Below are 19,490 nucleotides of genomic sequence, written 5' to 3'. Positions count from 1 at the left end.
TTTCCTATTACTATTTTAATTTTAGTGTCACTGTGACAGCACTTGTTTTAAATTGCCCTTTCTATCGATATAATTAATCTGGTAATAAGTGCAGACCAAAAATATTATTAAATGTCATAAATAATGTTAAATATTTGCATACATTTAGCTGCAAATACGTAAAAAACCCAATATGTGAATGCAGAGCTTGCAGAAAGTACCTCAGCATAGGTATGTGCACAGCAAAGCCCACGTCACAGTGTGATGCGGAGTAGCCCATTTATTCAAACCAAATATGATTTTAAAATGTAAATATTTTGTAAAAACTGCATTTTGATCTATTAACTCTTTTTTATCATCTATATTTGGGGAAGTAGCCTACTTATGAGCTATACCCGCTGCATGAAAGCTTCTCTGCTCTGTTGGATATATAAGTAAATTTGATTCAGCTGCTTTAATAAGGCATAACGCACTTTGTGTTTTCAGTGGCCTACATGTTTCTGCCTGTGAGAGGGGCGAAAGAGAGAGAGGAAGAGAAAACTGACAAATTGAAATCTGCACAAAAAAGAAACCTGCTTTGCCTTTCATAAATTTGAATTCTGCCCCTCTCCTTCCCTCTGTCTCTTTAGTCTATTGACCAATGACTAACCCACAGTCATCCATTGGGTCCTTCATATTTACAGTATTTATTTATTGTCGTCAGGGCCTTCTATCAACTATCAATCAGAAAATATATGGCTCAGGTGTAATAATTTATGGATAATCCATATATATGCAAATTAAAAAAGATCTAGATCTTGAATTGTGCCGTTTATTGATCGCTCTGTGGATCCAAGATCTCCATATGATATTTCATCCAGTAGAGGGCTCTCTACAGTCGGCTGAGACTATTGGTTAACTATTGAAGTCACTAAAACAGAAAAGAAACAAAGGGAAAAGCACTCATTTTAATAGTTTTTACTGTTTTTTACAATAATCAAAATCTAAATACAAAATGAAATATAGCCTCGTACTATTAATTATTATAATAATAATACACATTTCATAACTTATAGGTGTGACCAAATCATAACCACTGATATTAAGTATTTTTAGGCTACATGTTCAACGCTGTATCTAGCAGGGAATCCACATGTAATATGATGGATTTACAAATGAAAAGAAGGAGAAAAACAAAATAACAAAACAAAATTAGGCTATAAAACACAATATAAGGATAAGGATAAGCCAACAATATCTAACCTATTATGACCTATAATCCATAGATAAATAATAAGGGAATGTGATGCCAAAGGAAATAACAACAGTAGGATCTAAACTCACACAAATTAAAGTCTCTCCAGTTGTACAGTGAGTTAACAGGGAAATTGCTCTCAGTAAAGGGGATGGGCCGGCAGCGCTGTGGGACAAAAATACAGAAAAAACTACTCTCCCAGCCAGTCCAAAGAGTCAAGAGAAAAAAAACAGAGCAGGGGTCCAGGAGGAGATTTGCATGGCACCCTCTCCCCGGACCAACAGAGGTCCAGGTTTGCAGACGTCACTGGTCGAGGATCTTTGTTTTCTCTCCACCTCTCGGTGGAGGAATACAAGTTTATCATCCAGCCAGGGACGGGACGGTCTCCTCTGCCGCTCCTCTCCTCCATCTATCGGCTTGCACTGGGCTTATTTCTCCTGTATGGTGGATATCCTGCTCAACACTTCTTTCTTGGATGATATGGGGGATCATTCAAAAAGTAAGTTAGTCCTCTTTCTGCTCCTTTGTTGTCATTCCGTGGCTTTGTTGTGAGTTTTAAATTTCATTTTCAAGTCATAGTCGGTTGGATTTGATGGTTAATTGCTCGATTCATTTCGACATTTGCAGAATATAGAAAACTGGAACTAAGGCGTGATCATCAGTCCTATCCAGAAGAAAAGAAAATCACTATAGATTTTATTTAAACTTATATTGTAACTGTGCTACTCGTGCGTTTAAGGTTACTTGGTGATATTTTTAGCTCCTGTGGCCTCATTATAATAATTCTGTAATATTCCTGGAAGGAGCCACATGTTTGTTGTGATACGCGCGCAACATTTTCTCTCCTTAAGGTGAAGGGGGTGAAGGGGGTTTAACGGGGATGTCACGGGGATTAAAAGAGCGCAGAGCACAGTGTTGCATTAATGCATTCCCCTCCTCACGCAGAGAAGTCGGGAATCGCAATGTGTGTGGGCTGTGGAAGTCAGATACACGACCAGTACATCCTGAGAGTCTCCCCGGACCTGGAATGGCATGCAGCCTGCCTCAAGTGTGCAGAGTGCAGCCAGTACCTGGACGAGACCTGCACTTGCTTCGTCCGAGACGGGAAGACTTACTGTAAAAGAGATTATGCAAGGTAGGAGTGCAAGAGAGTTTTCAGGATTTTTTTGTGTTACTTTCTTGCATTTTAGAGTCCAGGTGTTGGGAAAGAAAGTGAGGGGGCAACTGTGATTAAACTGAATAATAATTTTATAATGGAAAACGTGCAGGGTGTGCAAATGAAAGTGCGTAAAAGTGTGCATCATCAGACCTGCAGATTTGTGCAGGCATTCAAATTTTTATTCTTTCCCTGTGATCATTATATTAACTCACAGCGTTTTGCGCTTGAACAAGACTTCACAATCATCAGATTAATTTAATTCAACACATTTTAGATCTACAACGAAGTCTCCGTGCGTCTTTCCAGGTTATTTGGCATCAAATGTGCAAAGTGTAACATGGGCTTCTGCAGCAGCGACCTGGTGATGAGAGCCCGGGACAATGTGTATCACATGGAATGTTTTCGGTGCTCGGTGTGCAGCCGTCACCTCCTGCCGGGCGACGAGTTCTCTCTGCGGGACGATGAGCTGCTGTGTCGGGCGGATCACGGCTTGCTGGTGGAGCGGGCCTCTGCAGGGAGCCCGCTCAGCCCGGGGAGCATACACACCAGACCGCTGCACATCTCAGGTACACACCGCTTTATCATGGTAAATATAAAACTAAAACAGTGCACTGGGGGATTATCTGCAAAGGCCTTAAATCGTGCATGCTCTATTATTATTACTATTATTATTACAATTGTTCAACAATTCTGCTTGTTGTTCTGTGTTTATTTTTTAAGACAAAATTTGAACAAAGTCGACTAAATAATAGTTTGTGTGCAAAGGCCTGCTCTGAAATAATTTTCGGGGCAAGAACTGAGTCAAATTTATCAATATAATTCACTATTTCATTGTAAAAGAGACCTACAAATTATGTCTGGAAAGTTTTGAGTGCAGTGACCTTACAGCAGCCTAATAATATTGAATATTTCCTAATATTAAATTGCAGGAGTGATAATTGTAAATCCATACTATTTGTTGCTTAAATTTCTTAATTTAAAATGAATAATTTCTGAGACATTAAATATTTATTTTCTGGTTATTTTAAATTTAAATTTGTATTTTTCTTCTTCTCAGAACCGGTTTCGGTCCGGCATCCTCCCCATCACCGGAACCACGTCCACAAGCAGTCCGAGAAGACGACCCGGGTCCGGACGGTGCTGAACGAGAAGCAGCTCCACACCCTGCGGACCTGCTACAACGCCAACCCGCGACCGGACGCTCTGATGAAGGAGCAGCTGGTGGAGATGACCGGCCTGAGCCCCAGGGTGATCCGGGTCTGGTTTCAGAACAAGCGCTGCAAAGACAAGAAGAGGTCCATCCTGATGAAGCAGCTTCAATCACAGCAACACAGCGACAAAACTGTGAGTCATGTTATGAAATATGTTTTCATACTGTCATGGTATAACTGCAAAATTATAGCCTACATTATTTTATTAGTAGGCTTCTTATACGCAACTTTGGGCAACATGTCCTTATTAGGTATTTTCTAGTTTACAGTCACTACTGTCACACAAAACCTGTGATTATTTTCTTCTCTGGTTTAATTTAAACAAATGTGAGGGGGACCAAGTAAAATTCAAGTGCAATGTTATTGCCACACCATGCTCGATAAGAAAGAAACAACTAAATGGCAGTGGTGCTGGAGAGAAACAATGATAGAGTGAGAAAAAAAATCGGAAAATAATTCAGACTTAATCTGATATTTAAAAGATTTGTTTGCACAACATGAACACCATTTGGACGGTTATTTTTCAGTTAATAAAAGGACTGAAAATAATTCGTTACACAGTTCTTTAAAGAAACAGTGATCAAAACAGCTGCTTTTATTTTTTTATTTTTGTCTATTCCATTTTAATTTTAAATACAGGCCCACATATGTTTTCATGAATCAAATAATATTAAAAAAAAAACCCAGCCCTACATATATTTTCATAAATCAAAGAATACTTTTAAAAATAGTGCCTTCATGTATTTTCATACATCAAAAAAATGTAGATTTAATATTGAATTAAATGGTTTTGAATCGAAAAATTATTGAAATTTTTGGCAGAAAAGAACACCTTTAATCCTTTAAATATTGCAGAATCAGATTTGTGCTATTTTACAGGCCCATATCAATTTAATACACAATTTTTACTACTAAGTGGTTAGTTTATTATTAAGTTAAATGTTCTTCTGCATCTGTTTTTGTTTGTTTTGCGTAAAATTGACTGTTTATTCTTTCATACAGACAAAGAACATGTTTTTCTTTATTATCTCTGCATCATATCTTTTATCTTGAAGTGACTCTACACAGTCCAAACTACACCTCTTGTCAATATTTGGGACAAACTTTTTTCTTTTCTTTTTTTTTTCGTTCCTCCTGCAGAATCTGCAGGGCCTGACAGGCACACCTCTGGTGGCAGGCAGTCCCATCCGGCACGACAACACCGTGCAGGGGAATCCAGTGGAGGTGCAGACCTACCAGCCACCGTGGAAAACTCTCAGCGACTTCGCCCTGCAGAGCGACCTGGACCAGCCCGCCTTCCAACAGCTGGTAGGACCACAGTCAATAAAATTCTATTAAAAATAGATTACAGGATATTGAAAATAATGCAAAGGGACTCTTGTAAAGCTTCAATTATAGCCCAATGAATAAAATATAGGCTGCACAAATTAAGCTGATGGTCTAAAATAAAACGGTGATGATGATGATGATGATGATGATGATGATGATGATGGTGAACTTCATTTAGTTTGCTTGGAAACTATTATTTCATCCAGTAATATTGATGCGTTTGATTTCCAAAAGATTCAAGTGCAAACAAGCTGTCTCTTGCGTCATACTGTTTCTAAATCTTGTGTTGGCCCTCACGTGGAGTCACTTGATAACCTTATGTGGTCTCGTGAGATTTACAAGACTGATAAAGGGATTTGTTTTCATATGTTTTAGTAGATAGGATTAGTGTGAGAAGAAAAATAGAAATATATAATTATTTCTGCATCCATTTGGAGCTCCCATTTGGCCCTCGTGGTCATGCGCACGTCCACATGTTGACATCTCTATAAGTGGGGGCCATGAGACGTTTGGCACGCGCACAGATAAACAAACTGGTAAATAACCTTTTGTAAATGCACGTTTGGTTGATGTGTGTCCTTCTGCTTCCTCCTGCAGGTGTCCTTCTCTGAGTCGGGCTCTCTGGGCAACTCCTCGGGCAGCGATGTGACCTCCCTGTCGTCTCAGTTACCGGACACACCGAACAGCATGGTGCCGAGTCCCGTCGACACGTGAAGAGGCCGCGAGGTCAAACTGGAGCTCCTCGAGCGCGCACCCGCGTCCTCTGCAAGGGGGACGCGCAGAGACCTCAGTGACATTCAATCAAAGAAAAAAAAAACAACGAATTAAAGGACCCGGATGGATTTATGCTCGAGGATACATTCAGGTGCCGACTGGAGGAATTGGAGATCTGACTATTCCCTTTACATTTAGGCATTTGTAGCTCACTGTCTTGCTCAAGGACACTACGGCAGGACACAGCTGTTTGTTGATGGACATTATGGGCTCCTACATATGGGACCTTCTTACCATGATGCCAATGCCTGAAGTGGCCATAACGTGGTGAACATGTTACGGGACGTCTGAAGGTTACAGTATGTTTATCAGGAACACAAACTGTGTACATGTGCATGATTTGTATGTTTCAGTATCGACTCTTGTAAATTAATGAAACGGATGAGATGCGCATTGTTCGCGTTTTCTCTCCAGAAAATAAGTTATTATTATTTATTATGAGGACAGACATAGCCAATCTTATCAATAAAACAATAGTTCTAACTGATTATTGCATGTAAATTCCATTTGTTCCGCAAACATTTAGCTTTTTTAGTGAAGAAAATAAATCAATTGTAAGGTAAATGGAAACGCATGCTGCTTATAATGTCTGGTGGAGGTGAGAGCTGCAAATCAACCTTTTATAAGGGCCAGAACTCACACACATGGCGCCTGGGTGATCAGAAATTGAATATTTAAGTGTTTAAAACGTTCAGTTATCCACATTTTTGGGTGCATATTTGTCAGTAAGCTGCAAACTCCACTTCACTAAACCCTGCTTATATTTAGGCCTGCTACATTTTTCTGAGCCAAGTGGATCAGTGACTGATGGCTGACAAGATATTATTAAGCATTTGGCCCGTGTGTCATAGGTCACTGAATCAGACACAATAGGCTGTGTGGTTCACCTCCTCTCCTGATTTGTCTTTACTTTTTTAAAATCATGACCTCAAAATAGTCAGGGTCTATATTTATATGAAACTTTGCATCATGTCCAGTTCCCATCATTGTAATTAAACGGTAAAATTGGCCTTATTTAGACTGTCCCAGTGCCTCACCAACCTGAGGCCCATGGTTACAAGTCTAGACAGAGGACAGGCAGCGGCGGCCGCTTATCTGCATCTGGCATCACCTGCAAAGGATACACTGAATGGACCCAAAACAAAACGCGCAGCCGCGCAGCGCTGAGGGGACTCCCCAGCAGCCTGCGGACGCATCCTGGCGTGTCTTGAGTTTATTTTCATTCCAGTAGGAATCCTGAACAGGGCAAATAGCCGCTGGACAAGAGAGCATACAGGTCAAGCCGGGACTGACACACTACACCTCAGCAATTTGTTGGGGAGGATCGGCTTCTATCAGTGAAGGAAGTGGTGTCTCATTCAAATTCAAAATCCCTGTTAAGTCCTTTAAGACATGCGGATATACTGAATCTTTAAACTTCGATGCAACAATATATTTAAGAAGAAAATGTTAATTAGAAAAATACAAAACAGGGCTAGCTATTAATAAAAAGCATAAACATAGGTTCATTATTAATAACATGTAATAACACGTCCGAATTTAAGCAGCCTAACATGTTAGGACTTCAGCTCCCAAATGCCTTTAAACTAGCAGCATGGGTGCATGCTGCAGCAATTTCACGCAGTGGAAAATGCAAAGGGCAAAATTGTAAATGTGATTTTATTTTATTTTCCCAACAAATTTATTTAGCCTGCCTCTAAATGCTGCCTCAACATCATGCTAGATGTGCAAAACTAGGGGCAGCACTAATGCTGTAGTGATGGACCATTTACAATAAGAAACTTTATCACTATATTTTGAATACAGACTATATACACTATCAATTGATTTCCAATAAATCAGTGCAGGGCAGGTGAACGTGGCTTCATTGAGGCAGGTTGACAGGGTCCAAATGTAATGTCCAAAATTCTTAAAAATGCATTTCTTTACGTCAGATTTTCCTGAGGGTATTTCACACCTGACCTAAATATATTCATGTTTCTTTGTGGTTCAATAGCTTGTTGGAATTTGTTTTCTACAACTAGCAACTGTCCATGAAATCATAGACCAAATTAGCACATCTTCATTATCAAAAATCATTGTCATAGCGACAGAAATACAAAACTCCCCACCGAGTGTTTGCTGACTCCTACTCATAATATTAATTTAACTTGTGCAGTTTACGCAGAATAAAATAGAAGAACAAAATATATATATATATAATAACCGTAAGTACTTTATTTTACATGACAGAGGTAAATAACTCAATGAAATATATAACTCAATGAAATATATTACTTTGTAAGTAACTCCTAAAGGAAAGAAAAGATGTGAACTTGAAAAATATAACTCTTAACACAAGTTTGCAATCAAGGCAGGTCATGTAACTGGCATTATGTAGACTACAGATAACATTCTGGTCATTCACATTCAAAAAAAAATGAGACAAATACAATAAATTAACACAAACAGTTTTGGTGAAAACACTTGGCAAATTATAAATTACAGTATAAGTAAATGTTACAGGTTTAGATCGTCATCGTGTTGAAAAAGGATCCAGTTCTATCTACAACAGGAACAAAAAGAGGAACAAATGGCCTGATCAGACGTTAAATGTAATAGTTGTGCATGTGTTCTAACTGCAACGTACAAACAAGACATTTTGTGCAAATTCTCTTAAATGTGGATCTGATTTCGAAGAAATCGAGACAGATGCAGCAACATACTAAAGGATAAGGCTTTACAGTCTTTACATTTGACAGAACGTATTTACTCGTGTGCAGAGTTTAAGTTGGGGGGTGGGAGGAGAGAAAAACATAAGTCCCCCAAAACAACTCCACATCTCACATGTCTTCTGAAGTGTTTATAGTGTGCTTATCCGTTTTAAAGACAGTGTGCAACTCCATCACTCTTCCTGCTTCTTGAGAAAAAACTGCAGCGCTGAGTCCCACTGATCTCTTGGAAAGCGGTTAGACAACTCGCAGTAATCCAGCAGCTGGGAAACTACACACAGAGAAAAGAACAAACACGTTACGCAGAGTGTCCGAAAGAAATCCCTTTAAAACGGGCACATTTCACCAAAACAAGCGACATGTGCCAAAGGAAAATATTTTATGTCTCAATACTCAGGTACATTAATATCAAAAAGCTGTTTTTACATGACGCAACTCATTTAAAAAAAAAAAAAAAAAAAAAAAAAAAAAAATCATTAAAACATCTTTACGGACTTGAAATGTGAAACCAACACAATCCGTCAATATTTTTTTTTTAATATATATTTGATAAATTAATCAGAGTAACTTACCTGGATGCTTTATTTTGTTGTCTGATTCTTTCTCATTTGCAGCACAGTCCTATAGAGGAATTAATAAGGAGCATTAGTGTTGTGTGAGTACAATTTGATTTACAATTAAACCTTCCAACCCCCAAAAAACCATACAATATTTAGCAGAATTTAAAGCTGCTACTATATCACACTGTAATTTACTTATCAAACTAAATGTTTTTTGTATAACAGCTGATAAAGAATGATCTGGATCAAACTGCTTCACTCTGAGGAATGCTCTCGAGGTTAACTCAACAATGAGGGCAGCGGTGCAAGACACCATGCATTATTGCTCTGTTTGAAAGAAATGACAATAGCTTGTCTCCCATTGAATGGAAGTTAATCGGTGTCTAAACAGTGGTGGCTGCAGAGTGGTGAGGGGCGGGTTGTCAGGGGGAAGATGAAGGAGACAAGCTGTTTACTGGGAGTTGAACCAGTGGCAGGTAAATCCACTGAGAAGGAAGCCATTTATCTTTGTAAAAAGCCTGCCTGTTACAGATTCACCAGGGCCCACATGAGCGGCGTTAATCAGCCGATGCAGAGGGGCCTTCCTTCTGATGTGAAGGAAATTTATTGTGTTTGGATATTTTATTTAGACACATGAAACTGTCAAGATAAAGAGGATGTTTATAATTATTAGCATGTTTTTAAAACCAGTTTTTTTGATGCAGCACTACCAAACTTTTTTTCTGGGCTTGGATACCACTGAATCGTAAAGTAGTATATGTGTGTGTAAAATAATAATGTCTTTATGACCACCATATTTACCTGAATGAATGTAGCCAGCAGCACGCAGCTCATCTCCTGCTGCAGGATGACCTTGTTTTGGGAGTTGTTGTAGCAGGCTGAGATGAGGGAAGGGAAGAGCACTCTGATGAGGCGCGGGTGGCTGAAGTACTGGAAGGGCAGCTGACACAGTTTCTGCAGCACGCTGGGCTGACGGCCAGACTGCACTATCACCTGGAACACACAGGGAGCAGGTCCAGTCAGTCACTAAGCCAGTCAGGCGGCCAGTCAGTGGCACTGCTAGTTGTAAATCACCGCCCTGTATCCCTCCCACATGTAAATCTGCCACTAAAACAACACACAAACAGCCATTAGGAGGAGACCTGGGGGGCACAGCCTCCCACCACGCAATTATGGGCTATAAAACACAATGATGGGATGTTTTGTTCTTCCTTTGTACCAACGACAATGGCAGAGCTGCTGTAACACAAGAGGGAAACGTGAACTGATGTCATTATCGGCAGTTAAAAACTTCACTTTCAAGTTTTGTGTTAAGCAACACTGAAGCGCAGAATCTGTGTAAAAGCAGGAGTGAAGCTCAGGTTGAGAGGGCATTCATAGTGCAACGGGGGGGTGAAGCGGTGGGGTGGTGGGTGAAAGGCAGGGTGAGCAAACCTCCACCAACAGTGTGGCCACCCCCACTTTAAGAAATGAGCAATAACATTAATGGTATTTTCACTCTGCCGACATCCTGCTCTCCATCACAGCCCGTCAATCACACACCGTCACATCCGGGGCCACCAGTATTAAAACCAAATCACTCCCAGCTTCATTTGATTAGAAAGGGGACTGCTGCAGAGGAAGGGGTCCCGGCCTAATGCTCTGGTCATCTCCCCTGAGCCTGGGAATGAAAAAACCCCACTGCACTACTTTACAGGTACAGACTACAGGACTGGGGGGCTCAACACCAATGGAAACCAGAAGGGCAAGGTGAGGTCCCCAAGTCACGGTGACATAAATTCACAAGATTTACAAGATTTTAAAAATACACTCTCTAATACTCTTCCACTGGCTTCTCCTTTGATAGTGCACTCCAAGTTTGAGCAGCAGGATAAACAAAGCGATAATTCTTCGCTTTTATCAGTTCAAGGTGAAGCTTCTCAGAGCCGCCGTCTACAGCGACGTTCAAAGGGACACAAAACAGTGCCACTTCCTATCACTCGTTGTTTAAAGGATCCATATGGACAGGTCAAACAACCTGAACTTGAATGCATTACAAATACTTAAAAATATAAAGAGCAGCGCATTTGTCAACCTGAAACAGAAGTGTTAATTTTTCACCAACTTTCCGCTCTGGTGTGCTTCACAGAGAGCTGAATTAAAGAATAATCTTGAATTCATTACAAAGATGTGGACTGTGCTTTGAACATGTGTGCGTAACAGTGGAGGAACAAAATCCCCACAGTTTCAGTGACTCAATAAGTGTTTTTCACAAAGGAATGTGGGACTCGTTGGACAAATTCATCCACTGACGGAAGGAAAAAAAAAAAGGGCAAGCTCTGGATGTTTTCAAAAGTAGAGCTGCTTATTTTCAGCGCGAGCAGTTTTAGCATTTTCATGCTACTCTCCACTAAATCCTACATCATCATATTTATCTTGTCCGTTGCAACACTGCCCAAAGACAAACTGGCATTGTGGGGGTCATAAATTCATGCAGCTGAACTCATTAGAAAACCATGATTCTGCAAAAACTAAAGAATCTATTCATTCCTGGGTTTTAATCCAGAGTATTTATGGTTTAGGTATCATAATTTAACACCATAGCAAGTGTTAGATGTTTGAGCTGGGGCTCTGAGAAGATCCAACCCACAAATCACCCAGCGATCTCATAATCCTCCACTGCGCACAGTTCCATCTTCAGCTGCCTAAACAAATTGTCCACCCTCAAGTGCCTGACGCAGAAAGACATAAAACAAAAACCTGGTGGCAGCAAGAGTATAGAGGATACAAAGAAATAGAGTCCCCTGCCAACTTTCCACGCCTCTACCAGGTGAAGAGCAACACCAGAGCCTGAAATTGTTTCCAACTTAAGGTTATGCCGCAGCGTTACCTCTCCCGGCTCAGCTGAAGTATCTGCCGCTCAAAGCCTGACATCATAAAACTAACAACAAGCATCTGAAGCCGTGCATCTGGCCCGAGTATAACGCAGACCCAGTAAAAACTCAAGTGTCTTGGCTGCTCTGTTCTTTCTTAAGTTCAGAGACCTGGTGTTTTCAAACAGTGCCGGGTTTTATGACGCCTCCATTACATAACTTCCTCACTGTCCACAATGACAACAAAGAGTGTGTAAAGTTAATGTTCTGAAACGCAAACAAATTCCTGGGAAAACCCAGTGTCGGAGCGGAAACCGAAGTTAAAGCAGATTTAAGAACGGAGAGGAAAAAGAAGAGGCAGTCGTCATCCAGCCGTGCAATAAAGCATAAATCTCAAATAGCATAATTAGCCAGTGCGCATGAGGCTGCAGCACTGAGGGAGAGAAATGTTATTAATTTCTTTTCAACTTAATCAGAAAATTTAGATGTCGCACAGAAGACAAGTGACAATCTTGTATGTGTGGGGGAAACTCCATTCACTGTAGCGTCTAGACGGCCCCAACACCTCAGGAGGAACCAGCGTCAGAGCAGGGCCATATATCTGACACTTGAATCCACAATACAAACCAGATCCATCAGACTGAGACCGCCTCACTGATAAGACAAGCTGCGTGGCATAAAACATAAAACAAAGTCAGTCAAATAACTGTCTAGTGCTTCTTTACAACATTTACAATGGCTGATTGAGACGTGCACAGGACGCTGCGTAAATTACCTCTGGACAGCAACGCAGACATTGACATAGACACTCCAACTTGACTTTTAAGGCAATTGTCAGTTGTGTTAAAATCCCGTAAAAAAAACTGCTGTTTACACAGCGAAGCTTAATAATTCTTTATTTATCTCTATGAGCTGACGCTGTCATTCCATCGCAGATCTCCACTGCTGATAATTCTGCTGTGAAACTAACCTGACGACAGTGTTACAGACAAATGGAAACTCCTCACTGAAAGGTTTGCAGGGATAAAAATGTCCTCAGCTTCACTTAAAGTCAGTTGGACCTGCGCTCACCCTTGAAGCACAGTGTAAATCATCTACCGGGCTAACAATCAAGCTCTCTCCTGCCAGTTGGTGGAGAGCGTGTCTGTCTGTGTTACTCTGCCTCTGTTTACTCTGCTGGGTGATACAAAGTGTGCATTCCCCTGTTGCTGGCTCCCTATGGTCTGCACGAGCTGCACTTACCCTGCAGGCAGTGAGGGCTTGGTTTTCTTGGCTGTAATGGACTGCTGAAGGGAACGTTTCAACATCAGGTTAACAGGAATTACAGGCCTAAAGCTTGGCTTGGGACTGCAGGGCAGAGGAAACGCCCTCGTAGAGAATGGGAAGAAGAGGGATGACCCCGCAGATAAGGCTGAGCTCTGGACATGTGTGTGGGATGTGCACTCCAGAGGTGATCCATAGCTCATGTGATGCCGGTATAAAGAAAACAGTTTACGAAACATAAGCACAGGGGAGTCAGGTAATCTCAGGAGCCAGCGCAGGGAAAAGGATCCCATTACGTTTCTAAAATGTTCATATGCTACCTGAAATTAGACCTCCTTCTGTGTGTGTATTCGTGCGTTTGTAGGTCTCTGCTTGCGTGTGTGTGGCCAAAGTTTTCTTAAGATTTCCACACTCTAAAATTGCTTGTGTCTGTCTAAAAAAAGCAAGCAGGAATCAGGCGGGTTAACATGTCAACAGTTTACAATTAAAGTCTCGTCAGCTCAAAGGTTCAACAGATCATCACTGCCGATGATTCACAAATGAATCACTGTATCCAAAGACAAGGAGATTACTGGCACATATCTCTTCAGGGAAAGAGGAAGCACAGTTACATGTCAGTTGCAAAATAGGTGTCATTTGTTCTGCTCTTCTTCTTTTTTTTTTTAATCAAAAGGTCTCCACGGACGCACGCAGCAGACAATGAAACATATGGCTACATGGCTCAGTGGCCCCCACGAGCAGAGGCACACTTGAAAAACACACAAGCCTACATATGTCACTCTCCCAATGGCTTTTTGTGTGACAAGGTGAATTATTCATGCCCGCAGAGCAGAGGGAATACATCACTATGTATAGTGCCGCTTCAAAGTTCTGCTTTTTATGAGCAGCCTTATTTCTAGAGCATATATATATAAACAAAAGCTGGTGTGCCGACAGTGAATCAGCAGTCTCCACGACCGCACAGGCCTCGGGTCGGGCCGCTTTTGTGTTCTGCCAATGCTTACATTAGCTTGAGAAAAGCTCAAGCTGCTCTAAATATTCTCCTTAACGCCATCCATCTTGGTGCGGAACTGAATGGACGCATTCCAGGAACTGGACCACTGGTAAAGATCAACTCTGTGGGATCTTATTTCCCCGACAAAATATACTTGAATATGAAAAAAAAAAAATTCTTAAGCTGAAAGCAAGGTAAGAACATTTTGTTGCTTACTTATTGGCAGAGCCCAGGTTGTGGAGGAATGAATTTTGCATCAAATTAGCAACATGGTTTTTTTTGGTCCTCAAACACAGTCAAGCATGACTGCTCACGTCGCTGAGAGTGTGCAAAGACGACTCATCTGTCACCCACTTAATTTAATCATCAGTCCTCATTCAATTATTCAATATAATATGCAAATTGGATCTACAATGACCCACAGATGCTAATTCTGTACATTAGAGTAATTAAATTGCGAAGGAGCTGAGCAGAAAGGGAAAGTGTTATAGACTCGAGGAAGATCCTTTAATTAGAAGTAGAAAATCTGGTAAATGAGGACCAGTAATCAGCCTATAAATTGTTGTGATGGGGGTCGACTGGGAGCGCGGGACATAAATGACATATCAGAGGTTTGAGACTGAAGCAGTGGCTGCTGCCTGTGTGGGTCAGGCTTAACATAATCAAAGCCCAGCCAACTGTAGCATGGCTAATCAGGGGCCCGGTAGACGGGCCATGCATGACAGCCAATTACACAGCAGCCAGGTCTGCTCCATCACATCCTGCTCACTTCCACAGAGCCCCCTAAGTAGTTGTAACACCAGGGCCAGCACGCCGCTCTGCTTTACCGGGAGGGAACAATGGGTCACTCTGTGGCACAATAGATGACACACACACCAAAAAGCAGGAAGGTGCCAAGTCATGAATCTTTGAACAGGTGCTTTTTGTTACAATTACAAAACTACACCCCTTCTTTTTTTAACAAATAATACATGAACAGAACAATAGTAAGATGATATTAACGGGCTCGTCTAAATCAGCTTCTCTCAGCCGAAAGCATTACAATGTAACTTGTGCTGAAACAATTAACAAGAAAATGTTTCTATTACAATTTTTGCAGTTGATTAAGTGTGTTAAATGGTGCTGCAAAAAATGGGAAGATTAACTGATTACTTGATGGAAAGAAAATTAAATAGCAGCTCTTCTGATGATCAATTACTTGATTCCAGCTTTTCAAATTAAGAGGATTTGATGCTTGTCTGTTCCATATATGATAGTAAACTGAATATATTTAAGTTTTAGACTGTTGGCCATAGAGATGCAATAATAAACTGAATAGTTGTCCACTCTCTAATTAATTGGCAATCAATTTAATAATCAATTATTCAGTTTGAATAAATAAAAAGGAAAAAAAAGTCTAAATTCTCTAAATACAGCTTCTTAAATGTGAATATTTTCTGATTTTTCTACTCCTCTATGACATTAAAATTAATATTTTTGGGTTGTGGACATTTGAGGAGGTCATCTCTGGCTTTGAAAAAAACAAACAAAACAAAAACTTTTCAACATTTTCTCACATTTTATAGACCAAATAACTACTCAATGAACCGAGAAAATAACTGACAGATTAATAAAATAAAAAAATAATTTATCAAGTAATAATTTATCATTTATCAACACTCAGAATTTGAAGATTTTGTAACATCTTATACAGTTTTTTTTGGTAAATATTAGTCTTTTTTCTTTCAACTTATGGCCTGACAAATAAAGACAATTACAAGCCACAACTTCTAATAATAAAAATGAGAATTTGTCATAACTTTCTTTTGGTCGTAACAAATTAAATAACTGAAAAGACAAAATTGATAAATAACAAAAAACAATTCTAAGTTATAGCCATAATTATAACAAAAATAAATCTATAAATCTAAAAAGTAGTTTGGTTTTTGTCAAAGTGCAGGTTCAGGCTGGTTTACCTGGTTATCCGGGTGGTTAATGGTGAAGTATCCTACGCAGATGATGACTTCATGCAGCAGCTCTTCAGAGGAATGCTGGGTACAGTACCAGAGCAGCGAGCTGACGATGTGTCGGAAAGCTAGAGACAGGCCCTCAGCTCCTAGAACGGACTGACAGGTCACAGACAAAACATGTTGGTATGTTTAACAGTAAATCAAGTATAAATTGTCTATGACTGTGATCACATCGAGCTCAGTACAATAACAATACAAAGTAATGAAGGACTATATGTTTTGCTGGTGGGAACATACATGGTGTAAGAGTATAAACAACTCAGGCGGGATCCCAACATAAAACACCCCAATCCTGCTCAGAAATGAGATGCTAGGAGCTGCTCACAGACAGTATTTATTAAACATGTCAGTGTGACAGAGCACCATAAGATCATCACTGCTCCGCTGGAAGTTTGGATGTGTTAGCATCGTAACGTCCATAAAGGCAATACCTGGGAAGCTAAAGGCCGTTTTCAGGCCCCATAACTCATGCACGCAGGCGACATATTAAACTCACTGAACCATGTAAGCTGCTGTCAAACGCAACAAAAGCTAAATGTTGTTTAACAATAAATAAATAGATTTAGATTAAAAAAACTTGCAGTTTAAAAAGGAAAACAGGAAAACCGCTAAGCAGGGAGGGACAACAGCATTTCTGGTTTTTATTTTGGAAGATCCCAGATTTGTTGCTACATATTCTGCCAACATGCAACCGCTGCAAAACCCAGTTATTTATACTGTGCTGAACCCTTCTGAAATTCCTCTCTAAACACATTATTGGGAGCTGATGCAGCAGCAGAGGAGCATTAACGGCCTGAATTCTGATCATCCATCCACCACAACACATATTAGCCGGTGCTGCAGGTAATGTGAAACACAAGGTGATTACAACCCCCGGCCAAAAAAAAAGAAAACGTTATTTAAAATGTTCATAAAACTCCGGCAGTGAAATGCTTTCATTTTCCAGCTGTTTTGAGTTGCCCGAATGTGGTGGGCCGGTGAGAGGAAGCTGCTTCAAAGTAATTACCACGAGACATTAAAATAATTAACAGCATTCTCGTGCCTGCTCTCATGCCTTTCCGTCTATGCGGTGACTTAGCACAGTGAAGCTGTCGCCCTCTCCTCCTCGGGGTGGGTAATGTACGGCCCTGCATACAGTGATAATCACTCGTGCTCCGTCCTAACTGCTGACCCACCGGGCTCCATTCGACCCAGCCAACTGACCCGGGGTCAGAGGGCACCTGTGTTTATGTCCGCAGGTCAGCTTTGTCCTGAGGAGAGTAACTCCTCTTCTAATGGGTCTTAACAAAGGAACTAGCATCAATCTGATCATGTATACAGACTTATTAAATCCAGGGAGGATAATTTAAATATATGTAGGCATCTTTATGACAGCCTGATGTTTGTGATAAGGAAGATAAGTCATTTAAATTGCTCTTTCAAGTGTTTATTCAATTACCACAGATTGTCTGCAGGTATCAAACACTTAAATGCTTTTTAAGACCTTTTCAGGATAATTTTTTAACCAAATTTAAAATTGATTTTTGGACAAGCATTGTAAGCGAGTCTAAAGAGGTAGGTTTTATGTGGGAGTATGGTTGTTAGAGTGAGTTAGATTAATCCAAATTTTGCAGGTAAGTGTAAGTAAGAGGACAGTATGAGGTTCAGTGGCAAATTTAAAAAAATTGTAACATCAGACGCGGACTTTCACGCAGAAGAGCTTGACTCATTTTGCCAGAAAGACTTAAAAAGATGGACAAATGACAGTAGATAAAAATGTTTTTGGTAATTAAGGCTTCACAAATTCTAAATTAAGACTATTTTAAAGACTCTTAAGGCCTAATATTTGTTGGTTAATGGGTTTAAGAACCTGCAGACACTCTATACCAGTTTGTGTATGCAAGGGTACCAGCTATTTCACCTACAACCCATCTGCTGTCATTCTATAAATATATATTGTAAAATAATGTATCTACAATACAGAAAACATGCTAAAACAAATGCAGAGAGTTTTTTTACTTGTGAAAAGTGAAAACAGAATATATTTTGCATGATACCTGGAAGGCCGAAAGGTCAAGCAGGGCAAAACTGTTGAGGAAGCGGATGCCTTGCAAAGCCACCTGGATGACCCCGGGGCTGTAGGGCTCCTGGCTCTGGGAGGAAGACTCTGGTGAGAAGCTGTGCAGCAGGATACAATACAGCGTGTGCACAACTCCCACCAGGTCTGTGGACTGCAGCAGGGCCGTCAACCCAGTCGGGTCCTGGCGTTTATTGTCAAATATACTGGGAGCACTGGAGAGGAGGAGAGGACAAGTGTGTCAGTAAAACAAAATTAAATAAGTGTTCATTAACAAATACACAGATATGATACTAGGAAACATTACGTAGCATTGGAGCCTTTAAGCTGCTGGTGTCATGCATTAAAAGACTGTTCCCTCATGGCGACATCCAAAGACCGAGGATGCAAATAACAGTCTAGACCTTGGCGGCTTCTAGATTGACTCACCAGACAAGGGCTTAGAGTTGACTTTCCCTTTAGATAAGAGATACACCCTGTTAGTGCTGCTGTATTACCTGACTTAACCGACTGCTGCGAGTGGAAGAGCACCAACTTTACAATGTGTTGCATATTCACGTTGGATCACAGCTGCTGCTTAAGTTCATCTCCTTTTCCTCATGTGCTTCTGTTTATTTATAAAATAACAGTTTTTCAGTTTTTGCATGCACGGCGCTTTAAATCTGTTTCACTTTTTGACTTAACTAGTCAAATTCACCGCCAGCCAGTTTGGGTGCAGCTTAAAAGTGGAACCTTCAAGATTTAAGATCGGCTCTTCCGCTCCCACTCCGGCTACAGTAAACACAGTAATACCGTGACGTGAAGCTCATGGCAGCGACTTCAAGCTGGCAGATTGTATTGAGCTGCCTGACAAGGTGCTGAGTGCTCTGGCACATTTAATCAAGGCCCGCCTGAGAGGATTCAAGGTGATATGTTTGTTTGGTTCCAACGAGATGCCACCCTGTTGGTTAAAGGGATCGGTAACATCATCTTTTCATTGAACACCATATTTAAGAACAAAGCCAAGGATAACGTTGGCTGGAAAGAGGAGGTACTTTGAGTACAAGCTTGACAGAGTAGAATAAAAGGCTTTCACGCTAGTTCCAGTTTTTTGTCATGCTAGGAGCTTCAAAAAAATTTAGGTGGAGAATTCAATCATGAAAAACTGAACAATTACAACATTTTTAACATTACATGAACTAAGCTTAAAAGTATTATTAAATCATATCACTGCCTGCAAGTTCAACTGGACCACAAACTAAACATTACTGCATTATTTGACATGTAAAAGCCTGCACAGCTAAAAAAATGTTATTAATTCTTTTCAGTCGCATTGCAGAAGACTCCGCTGGAAACCCGCGCCTAGCACAGACAGACAAT

At 40.5% G+C, this 19,490-nt stretch overlaps 2 protein-coding genes across 6 annotated transcripts in view; one reads left to right on the top strand and one right to left on the bottom strand.

Moving 5' to 3' along the window:
* Positions 1-1,420: 1,420 nt before the first annotated feature.
* isl2a (ISL LIM homeobox 2a) lies at positions 1,421-6,224 on the top strand. Of its 3 annotated transcripts, none has more exons than XM_050074241.1 (6): positions 1,421-1,712; positions 2,159-2,348; positions 2,724-2,938; positions 3,430-3,716; positions 4,724-4,891; positions 5,510-6,224. In XM_050074241.1, the coding sequence occupies exons 1-6, from the start codon at positions 1,472-1,474 to the stop codon at positions 5,624-5,626; spliced, it is 1,218 nt and encodes a 405-aa protein (XP_049930198.1). In that variant the 5' UTR covers positions 1,421-1,471; the 3' UTR covers positions 5,627-6,224. The 3 variants fall into 3 exon arrangements, with proteins under 3 accessions (XP_049930198.1, XP_049930197.1, XP_049930199.1); XM_050074240.1 differs by having other exon boundaries at positions 2,679-2,938; positions 5,510-6,221; XM_050074242.1 differs by having other exon boundaries at positions 1,554-1,712; positions 2,164-2,348; positions 2,679-2,938; positions 5,510-6,222.
* Positions 6,225-7,886: 1,662 nt separating this feature from the next.
* scaper (S-phase cyclin A-associated protein in the ER) overlaps positions 7,887-19,490 on the bottom strand; it is a 72,212-nt gene continuing 60,608 nt past the window's right edge. For all 3 annotated transcript variants that reach the window (XM_050073458.1, XM_050073460.1, XM_050073459.1), the window contains 5 exons: positions 18,112-18,346; positions 16,022-16,171; positions 9,759-9,950; positions 8,970-9,018; positions 7,887-8,668 (listed from right to left, as the gene is read on the bottom strand). In XM_050073458.1, the coding sequence (XP_049929415.1) occupies positions 8,571-8,668; positions 8,970-9,018; positions 9,759-9,950; positions 16,022-16,171; positions 18,112-18,346 (724 nt within the window). In that variant the 3' untranslated portion in view covers positions 7,887-8,570. The remainder of the gene's footprint in view (positions 8,669-8,969; positions 9,019-9,758; positions 9,951-16,021; positions 16,172-18,111; positions 18,347-19,490) is intronic.

The sequence above is a fragment of the Epinephelus moara genome, chromosome 20 (assembly GCF_006386435.1).
Source record: "Epinephelus moara isolate mb chromosome 20, YSFRI_EMoa_1.0, whole genome shotgun sequence".
Classification (NCBI taxonomy): Eukaryota; Metazoa; Chordata; class Actinopteri; order Perciformes; family Serranidae; genus Epinephelus; species Epinephelus moara.
The sequence above is the reverse complement of the archived record's forward strand: the minus strand, read 5'-3'. Positions and strand labels throughout refer to the sequence as shown.